The sequence below is a fragment of the Sciurus carolinensis genome, chromosome 1, assembly GCF_902686445.1.
Source record: "Sciurus carolinensis chromosome 1, mSciCar1.2, whole genome shotgun sequence".
Classification (NCBI taxonomy): domain Eukaryota; kingdom Metazoa; phylum Chordata; class Mammalia; order Rodentia; family Sciuridae; genus Sciurus; species Sciurus carolinensis.
The window spans coordinates 31,607,270-31,617,828 of record NC_062213.1 but is presented as its reverse complement, the minus strand read 5'-3'; the positions used below and the strand labels follow the sequence as shown (position 1 = coordinate 31,617,828).

The 10,559-nt window shown below is 34.1% G+C and overlaps 1 protein-coding gene across 1 annotated transcript in view; it reads right to left on the bottom strand.

Annotated features, from left to right (window-relative positions):
- Window positions 1-2,625: 2,625 nt before the first annotated feature.
- Eif3e (eukaryotic translation initiation factor 3 subunit E) overlaps window positions 2,626-10,559 on the bottom strand; it is a 49,747-nt gene continuing 41,813 nt past the window's right edge. The window contains exons 11-13 of the mRNA XM_047563005.1: window positions 4,170-4,272; window positions 3,742-3,876; window positions 2,626-2,801 (exon numbers count right to left, since the gene is read on the bottom strand). Coding sequence (XP_047418961.1) covers window positions 2,763-2,801; window positions 3,742-3,876; window positions 4,170-4,272 — 277 coding nt within the window. The 3' untranslated portion in view covers window positions 2,626-2,762. The remainder of the gene's footprint in view (window positions 2,802-3,741; window positions 3,877-4,169; window positions 4,273-10,559) is intronic.

Genomic DNA, 10,559 nt, shown 5'->3' with positions numbered 1-10,559 from the left:
ATGGATAACCTTGAAGAAGCAATATAAATTGAAAAAAAGTCAGAGATGTTCTTCAGAGTTTTGTTATGTTCCAAGAGTATTTGTTTGTTTGTTTTTGGTGGGGCCACTAGTATCAAATGATGATACTGCTACAAAAAAAAAAAAAAAGAATCCATTTGCTCTTATGGAAGATAACAATGTTGAGAACTGAATTGCTTGAGATCAATCTGCTTACAAGGTTATGTGTGTATAAACATATATACCTTAACCCTTTGTAAATTTAAACTGAAACGATTATAAATCAATAATGTGAGGGACATTGTGATACAACTGTGATACAACCTGTTTTCTATTCCTCACATTAACATTTACTAGGTATGGCCTTGGGCAAACATGAGGATGCTTCCTCATCAGGAATATATAAATAATACCATATAAAATTTAAGAATTTCCAGGTTTAAATGAATTATTCAAATGTTAGATCCTTCCAACCTGTTTAGACAGAGTAAATGAAAATACCTTGTTCATTTTATTAGCTATCTTTTCTCCTTGAATTTTAATGGTCCAGTAGGGTACATTTAATAACCCCGTAACTGCTTGCTAGACGAGGTAATTATCCAGAAATCTTTCTTAGCTATTAACATTTGATTGAGCTACTTTTTAAACAAACAGTGAATATTAATGATGTCTCAAAGTAAGGTTTGACCCTTTGGCTTCTGATGAAGAGGGAAATATGGGGATTTTATCTTTCTTGCTTCTTATATAGTCTAAGCAATATATACAATTCTATATGGTTTTCTAATTAACTATGGCTCTGTTCACAGATCAGGACTTGTGATTTATGGAATTATATTCTACTTGTAAGGATTTGTTTCTACCTTATTACTAATGTCAGTTTTTGGTACTTTCTCTATGAACCCTGATCATTATATTCTAAAAATAATCCATCATGCAGTTCTTCATATGCATCTTCCAACCCTATCTTCAGCATTTTCACAATATTGGCAAATAATACATTAGCATTTGGCTTAGTCTAATCAGTAATCTTGTCCCTGGATTCAGCACCTCTGGAGTGTTTTAAAGTATCAATGCTCTAAGTCAGGGCCAGTAATCATAGGATGTGGGCCAATTCTGGCACTTGGGTATTTTTGTAAATAAAAATCTTACTGAAACACGGCCATAAGTATTCATTTACATACAAAAGCTGCCTTTGTGCTACAAGATAGTTGAATAGTTGCAAAAGAGAACATATGGTCTGCAAAGTCTAAAATATTTACTATTTGGCATTTTACAGAAAGTTTGTTGGCTCCCTGCTCTAAGTTTAGTATTAGGGGTTCCCTAAGTTCTTTAAATGGAAGATGCAATTAATTATTGTAGTCTCTATGAACAACTGCATGTTGAGGGTGGCCTAAAATACATTAAAAAAAAAAAAAGAAACTACATGTATCTTTTCTTTGTACCATTACAGGAAATTTTTTTATCTGTATTTTAATTCAATAACCAAAGTAAAAAAAAAAAAAAATCCTCTTCTGTGTAAAGGAAATTCAATAAAGGTTTTAGACTTAGGTATTCAATAAACTGTGTGAGTGTGCATACATGGTGTCTAACAATTATGGAGTCATTATAAAATTCAACTTATACTCCTACTTGGTCTCTGAAGCTATACAGTGACTATTTTAAGAAATTAAGGAACATCTTTATTTATAAAATCCCCCAGATGGAAACCGCCAAAATCTTTCAGTGGGTACACGATTAAAAAGCATAGCACATCAATAACATAGAATCCTATTCAGCAATAAAAAGGAAAAAAATCACTGATCCATTTGATAATTTCAATGGATTTCAAGGAATCGAATGAAAAAGTTAATCTCAGAGTAGAGGGTTTGCCTAGCCATGTGTGAGATCCAGGGTTCAATTCCTAGCACCACCATGAATGAATGAATGAATGAATGAATGAATGAATAAAAGGATGGAAGGAAGGAAAATGAAAAAAGCTAATCTCAAAAAATGTTCCATATTACATGTGCCCACATCTGCAGGGGGTTACAAAATCCATGGATATTCAAGCCTCTTACATTAAAAAAAGAATAGCATTTGCATATAAACTAGGCACATCTTCCCATACACCTTAAATCATCTGTAGACTATTTATAATGCATAATACAATGAAATTACTATATAAGTTGGTGGTTATATTGCTTTAAGGAAATAATCACCAGAAAAAAAGTCTGCATACAGAACCTGCAGACACTACGGGCTGACTTTAATTCCGTTTGTCACATTCTCTTAATAATAAACTTACACAGATGGAGAACAGATTAGTGATTCCTAGGGGTTAGAGTTGCTAGGTTAGTATGATTTAAAAAGGTCACAAGAAAATGATCTACTGATAGTATTGTACCTTGACTGCAATGACACACAAATCTATACATGTGATAAAATAGCTTAGAGCCATTCACACACATTGTATCAATGTCAATACCTGGTTTTGATACTGTATTATAAATTTTAAAAATGAGGGGAAGCTGGGTTTAGCTGACAGACCTCACTGGAGTATTTTTTCAACTTTCTATGAATATATAATTATTCCAAAATAAAAAGTTAAAAAAAACACACACTTAAACACACAAGGAAATCACAGCAAAATAAAATGAAACAGCCAATTTTATTTAAATACTTCAAAATGTATACTGAATATGTTAATTGCTTCTAAAATGTGCCACCCTTCACATAATGGCCTTATTATTTCATCTTTTCTTTTTTCATGTATTCTTTACAGTTCTTCAGTAGAAGCCAGAATCTTGGGTTGCCCAGTTAGGAGCCTAAAATATGCAGAGAAAATGGACATGGTGAACAGAAAATACATTCTGAAAAAACTAACAGAAGAAAAGTGAGACAGCATTAACAGCTTTTGGCCAATGGCAAAGTATAACAAAAATAGAATCATCAACACTGGAATAATAATCAATACAAAGTGATCCTGAAGCATATAGAAAGAAACCATCATATGAAATTTACTAATTAATTCAGTTATTCTAAACCTGGTTGGAAGATGCCATTCTAATTCATTCTTTTCTTTTAAAACTAAAGAACTATTCTATCTAAGTAAAGAAACCTGTCCCTAGAATCTCAATTAGATGGAGTACCTGAATGTCCCACACTTCTTCCTACCTAACAACTTCCTAACCTCCAGCCACATAAAATCTTAATATCTAAGGAGAACTAAGGATGGTTTGGAATTTCAAAATTACAAGGCCATTCAAGTTCCAGATCTCTACCAAAAAAGGGCATTGTTTTTTGACAGTTAAATATGAACATCAGATATAAAAGATATAGTGAACTCTGTATAAAATCAGCAATAAAAGCTATAACGACCAATATTTAAATAGATATATTTCTTTTATTTAGAAAGAACACAATCTCAAGCACTTGAAAAGATACTCGTGTGGGTAAGTTATCTACCAATATCAAAATTAAGTAATGAAGCTCTGAGGAAATGGGTTAACAAAATCACACAGGACGAATAAAAGAACAAGTTGTAAAAACCAGGAACACAAAATCCTTTCAGTTTCTTTGATTAATGCATACAATAATCTAAGAAAAAATTATATTTTTCAGTTAGTATTTTCTTAAAATGTTCATAAACTTGGAAAGATAAGAAAAAAATCAGATATAACTGATACTGGCATGTTTTCAAAGTTCATGTAGAAATCATGTTCTTGTTAAATCCCAGACAGAAAGGAAAAAATACATGGTTCTTACCTCTGACCTACTATTCTGATTAAGTTTCTTTTCAATGTTCATGGCCAACATTTGGCTTCTAAAAGAAAGGCTTTTGGTCTTTTCAATCACTTGCTGATAGGGTGAGACTGCATTGTTGCCCATAACCACGTGGCCCTAAGATGAAATAAAGGAAAATTGTTCCTATAATGCTAACAACAAGTTTTTTCAGTAAGCCATGAGCATTATATAACAATACTACATGATATTGCACATGTTTTTATACACTGTACAGAGATAACAAAATTTTTGCCCAGCAAGAAAAAGAGAGGATGCCTTCAAAGAACTATTATGCATTAAAACAAAATGAAACAAAAATTCTTAGTAAAGTGTTCTAATTGAAAACTCCCAGAAGTATTAAAAATCAGCGATTATAATTTAGTATGTACCATAACTAACATAATACTCACTAATTTAGAATCAATCTTAGCATCCAGTCTTGCATTTCTAATCAGATTCACAATCCACCTTTCGGCTTCTTCTGGAGTCATGTTCAATTTATCTGCCAACATACTAATAATGAAAAAAGTAGAAACCACAGCATTAATTAACCAGGCCAAAAACTTGGTTTTATATATATAGTGTTTGATCCACACTGCACAGAGACTTTTGGGTCACAGTCTTTTACATACCATGCCTGCATTGTTCATATTTGTGCCTATTGTCTTGTACTGTTTTTATTTCAACAGCCAGACTAATAAGATCCTTAAGGGGAAGGTGCTATACTCTGCATTTATAGAAATCCTTCTGATTTCTGGTGTAACACGCAACAATGTGAGGGAGAAACAGGTTTTATGATATATAATTATACAAAGTACCAATAAGGAGCATCAGTAAATTAGTACAATCTAATGAAAAACAACAAAAGCACAAGGCAACAGTGTATGTTTGTGTTACAAACTCCAGTTTCTCCATTCAGGTATATACTATATAACTTAAATGGCTACCGAATTAAGAGAATGAGAAAGAAAAACCTTTAAGTCCTTCATCGAAAATTGCTTTTTGATATCAATCTGTATTTTATAATTTTTCAACTTATAATCAGATTTTAGATGACCAATACAGTGCTAGATTTATCAGGACTAAAGCAAGTACTAGTTTTTATAGCAGCTAAATCCATCATTCAGTCGATGGGAGAGCATCTATGTATGCATGTATGGTATTAAAGAACATATATGCACACATATATAAGTATAGGCGAAGATAAGACACACTGGCCAACCTCTTAGTGATTGATTAAAACATCGACAAAATAATTCCCTGGAATATTAAAAAGACTAAAATTCCTGAATGGACAGCACTCTCACCTTTAAAATGCCAATATTCAAGACATTAGTATAATTAACTCTATAATAATGTAATTCTAGAGCTCCCAACCGAAATGTAACCTAAATTTAGTTAATAAAGTTACCTTTATAAAAATAATATCCCTGTGCTATCCCTATTTCATGTTTATTGATAAGGAGTTAGAATGTGAAAATTAAGTTGGGTTACCAATACAATGGTATAAAAATTAAATTTATGAAGAGATAATTTCTAAAATCCACAAAAATAGGAAAGGATGCCTTTTTATTTAAACAAAAAGGTATTTTAAGGAAGAACTCTTACAATTGTGTTTTCTGTAGCTTCCCAATAAACTCCTTGTATTTCACTGGTTCTTGACTTGTTTTTGAGACATATAAATTTCATCCCCACATGTTCTACCAATTTATACAAAATATATTAAAATTGAAATTTTTAAGATCTATATTCTGCTTTTTTTTTTTTTTGGTCCTGGGGATTGAACTCAGGGGCACTCAACCACTAAGCCACATCGCCAGATCTATTTTGTATTTTATTTAGAAAGAGGTTCTCATTGAGTTGCTTAGCACCACACTTTTGCTGAGGCTGGCTTTGAACTTGAAATCCTCTTGGCTTAGCCTCCCTGGTCACTGGGATTATAAGTGTGCATCACTGCGCCTGGTCCATATTCTGCTTTTAAAAGCAGAAACAATTTTCACATAGCAAATAACTAGATATGGTTGGTATGATAAAAATTTTAAAATTTCAATACACAACCTACTTATGAGCTATTAAAGTGAAATGATATGAAATATCTAGTCTTGAAACGTAAGACTCCTCTCCTTGTTGCCTATGCTCAACTAAGAAATCCTTCATTTATATCTTTAATCATAATTTCTCATCTAAAGTTCCTCATCCATCTAGTCTTATTTTTAAAAACTCTTATCTCCACAAGCCATATAAACCTCTCTATTCATTAATCAATACTCAACTACTTCAGGGCCTTGCACACACTGTGACATCTGCTTAAATAGGCCCACCCAACCCTTTTCTTCACTTAGCAGTTACATGGGTCTCAGCTAAAACAGCACCCTCTTGAAACTTCCGAGACACCTCTTTCAACTGTGATGCATCTGTTTGGTGCTTTTATAACTAAACCCCACCCTTTTTAACAGTATCAATAATAGCTGTAGTTTGTTTTGTTGCATATCTGCTTCTATGGCAGACTATATATATGTAACCAAGGAATATGCACCATGTTCTCCTTGTTCACTACTATATATCCAGCAACGAGCACAATGCTATTCACATAGGTGGCAATAATAATGACTATCTGATTCCTATATTAGTCACATTCCTAGTTTAGCTTCCATTACTATTTCCCAGTTCTCCAAATGATTAACCTCTTGAATCTCCACTCCATGTCATCTATTTTACAGAGTTAACAGGTAATCAGTTTATTCCAAAGTTCCTTTTAAAAACAGAGTTCTTACAACAAAAGAATGAAACTTAAAGTTCTAAGTTACTCACTCATAGCTTACTACAACTCAGTTACAGTTTAACTTTCCGACCTCCTATTATTTTCCCTCATGAATGCCACATGCAGGCCAAATCAAACTTCTCTTCATTCGCTGTCATTCATTCAATAAAATATGAACTGTGTTAGAAACTAAGGCCAAAATATCACCTGATCTTGGCCATTATAGAGTTTAAAACAGGAGGGTGGGGCAGGAGACAATCACCTAATTCCCTAAATATATAAACTAACAGTAATGAAGAAAAACTTAAAGGAGCTAAGTGAGAGGCAAGGGGTTCCAGTTCTAGTTCAGGGCTTTGCCAACAGTTTACTTGAGGAAATTAATATCTAATTTTTGATTTCAAGATAAAAGAAAATTCCATCTTATATAACTTTGCTATAATTCTCTATCCCTCCTCTTTCTTTAAATCCATATTCTAAATCTGGTAGCTTCACTTAGTTGGAACAATGTTGCAAGACCCATAGGGTGTGCATGCTATGAGCTATAACTTCACTTTGGGGATTTACTGTTTGTATTGTGCTTGTTGTCCTTTACTTTTAGTGAATCAAGTTAAAGAAAAATTTGAAATAAGGTTCAAAAAGTGTTTGTATCAATCTTTCCTACAGTGAAATAAAGATGGGCAATAATCTATTTTCTTTTAAGTAACCTGAAAATACAGGACACAATTAAATGAGTAACAGAAATCCTCAAAGTCTACAATTCTTTTCCATTCTAATAATGTCACACAAAAATGGTAAAGGTTTGAAAATTAAAAATTTATTATCCTAGCTGGGTAATTACACGGTGGGAAATACCTGTAATCCTAGTTACTTGGGAAGCTTAGACAGAAGGACTTCACCAACTTTGGGAGACCCTATCTCAAAAATAAATAAATAAATAAATAAATAAATAAATAAATAAATAAATAAATAAGGGCTGAGAGGGGTTGAGATGTAGCTTAGTGGTAAAGCAATCCTGGGTTCAATGCCAGTACGGGGGTGGGGGTGGGGATTAATATCCTCAGTTTGAAAGTAAAAAAAAAGTTGGCTTAAGTTTTTCTGATGTTATCGGAAATCATTCAGTTTATCAATAAACTAAGTAAAAGATAAAATGCATCAAATATAGAATTTGAGAAAATCATCTAATTCAATTCAGATTTAAAACTTAAAAAACAAATTCTACATTTAGGTTACATCAAAGATCTCAACCTTGTCTATAGGTAGCTTAAAGGAGACATGTAAGTACTTTATTTCACACATCTTTGATTACTTGTCCTGACACTCAAATACCATAATTGAATAGAGTTAGACAAAAAAATATTCTATCCTCAGTTCAATTTATTTAATTAAATACGCTCATGGTTTCAGCACAAAATCAGATACTTCTTTTTGTTTCTGGGCAGTAATTAATACCAGTGGTCCCAGTTAAGAACATAAGATATAAAAATCTTAATTGTAGAGACCTTATTAGGGTTTCAGTAAATCTAGGCTGGTTTTCTATCAAGTCTTCAATGCCCAATCCTTTAGATGGTCTCCCTTCTCTGAACTCTCCCATAGCCACCAACTATCCCCAACTCCTTTTCGTAAAGATTTGGGTAAATGAGGATTTGGAGTCCATATCTTATTAACTTATTAATCTCACTATAAAAATTTTATTTGATAAGCATAAATACTGCTATTTTAGGCAGTAAGATATGTGAACCTCTGGCCTAGTTTTTACTGAACAGTGGTTAATATATCCAAAGAAAAATACAAGTCTTTTATAAATGTGTGTTATAAAAATTAAAGAATAAGTGTTAATAGAAACTATTTAACTGTGAGAGTGAGAACAGAAGGAAAACAGAATAAAACTGAGAAATGTTAAATGCTGCATGTGACAAGTGAAAATTCTCACTGAATTTTCCAACATCTTCAGTAGTTAAAAAATAAATGATGGCGATCCAAGATGGCGGCCTAGAGGGAGACTGCACCCCCAGTCGCTCCAGAACCCAGGAGTTAAGAAGGGGAGGCATTGAGAGACTCGGACTGAAATAGAGCCACGGGTGAGTCTGCCCACTGGGTAAAGCTCGGCCCGGGTGGCAGGCCCAGATAGAGGTGGCTTATTGGAGCCGGGCAGGGCAGCTAGAGTCTTCCCAAGGTAGCCTTCCACACTCCGGCAGTGGGCTCCTCCCACACGGCCAGCTGCACGGTGCAGGCCCACAGTGAGAGCATTTCCGCACAGAGCCAGTTCCAAACCGTGGAACCAGTAGGGGGCTAGGGGCAGTTTTCTTCGGATGCGCTGCTTTATCAGATTCCTCCAAGACATCAGGCTACTGAAGGCTGGGAGGTGATACACTGGAAATCTACCGGGACACTATAAGCCAATAGCGGAAAACTGCAATATCTCAGGGTCCCACTGACAACTGACCAATATGAGAAAACAAGGGAAGAAAATGTCCCAAACAAACCTAGATACTACATCAATAAAACCCAATGACAGCACAGCAGAAGAAATGTCAGAAAGGGAGTTCAGAATGTACGTAATTAAAACGATCAGGGAAGCTAATGAGGAGATGAAAGAACAAATGCAGGCATTGAAGGAGGAGATGAAAGAGCAAATGCAGGCATTAAATGATCGCACCAATCAACAGTTAAAAGACCAAATACGGGAAGCAAGAGATCATTTCAATAAAGAGTTAGAGATACTGAAAAAAAACCAAACTGAAATCCTTGAAATGAAGGAAACAATAAACCAAGTTAAAAACTCCATAGAAAGCATAACTAAGAGGATAGAACACCTGGAAGACAGAACCTCAGACATTGAAGACAAATTATTTAATCTTGAAAGCAAAGTTGGCCAAACAGAAAAGATGGTAAGAAATCATGAACAGAATCTACAAGAATTATGGGATATCATGAAAAGGCCAAATTTAAGAATTATTGGGATTGAGGAAGGCTTAGAGAAACAAACCAAAGGAATGAACAATCTATTCAATGAAATAATAACCGAAAATTTCCCAAATCTGAAGAATGAAATGGAAAACCAAGTACAAGAGGCTTACAGAACTCCAAACATACAAAATTACAACAGACCCACACCAAGGCACATTATTATGAAAATACCTAACATACAAAATAAAGACAGAATTTTAAAGGCCGCGAGAGAAAAGAATCAAATTACATTCAGAGGGAAACCAATAAGAATATCAGCAGATTTTTCAATCCAGACCCTAAAAGCTAGAAGGGCCTGGAACAACATATACCAAGCCCTGAAAGAAAACGGATGCCAACCAAGAATCTTATACCCAGCAAAACTTACCTTCAAATTTGACGATGAAATAAGATCCTTCCATGATAAACAAAAGCTAAAGGAATTTACAAAAAGAAAGCCAGCATTACAGAACATTCTCAGCAAAATATTCCATGAGGAAGAGATGAAAAACAATGATGCAAATCAGCAACAGGAGGCGCTAGCCTAAAGGAATAGCCTAATAAAGGAGAAACCAAATCATGTCAAAAACAAATATGAGTCAATTGACTGGGAATACAAATCATATCACAATAATAACCCTGAATGTTAATGGCCTGAATTCATCAATCAAAAGACACAGACTGGCAGATTGGATTAAAAAGAAAAATCCAACAATATGCTGCCTGCAAGAGACTCATCTCATAGAAAGAGACATCCATAGACTAAAGGTGAAAGGATGGGGAAAAATATACCATGCACACGGACACAGCAAAAAAGCTGGAGTATCCATCCTCATCTCAGATAATGTGGAATTCAAACCAAAACTAGTCAGAAGGGATAAAGAAGGACATTACATGCTGCTTAAGGGAAGCATAAATCAGCAAGACATAACAATCATAAATATCTATGCCCCGAACATTGGCTCATCCACGTACATCAAACAAATCCTTCTCAATTCCAGAAATCAAATAGACCACAACACAATCATACTAGGCGATTTTAACACACCTCTCTCACCACTGGATAGATCGTCCAAACAAAAATTGAATAAAG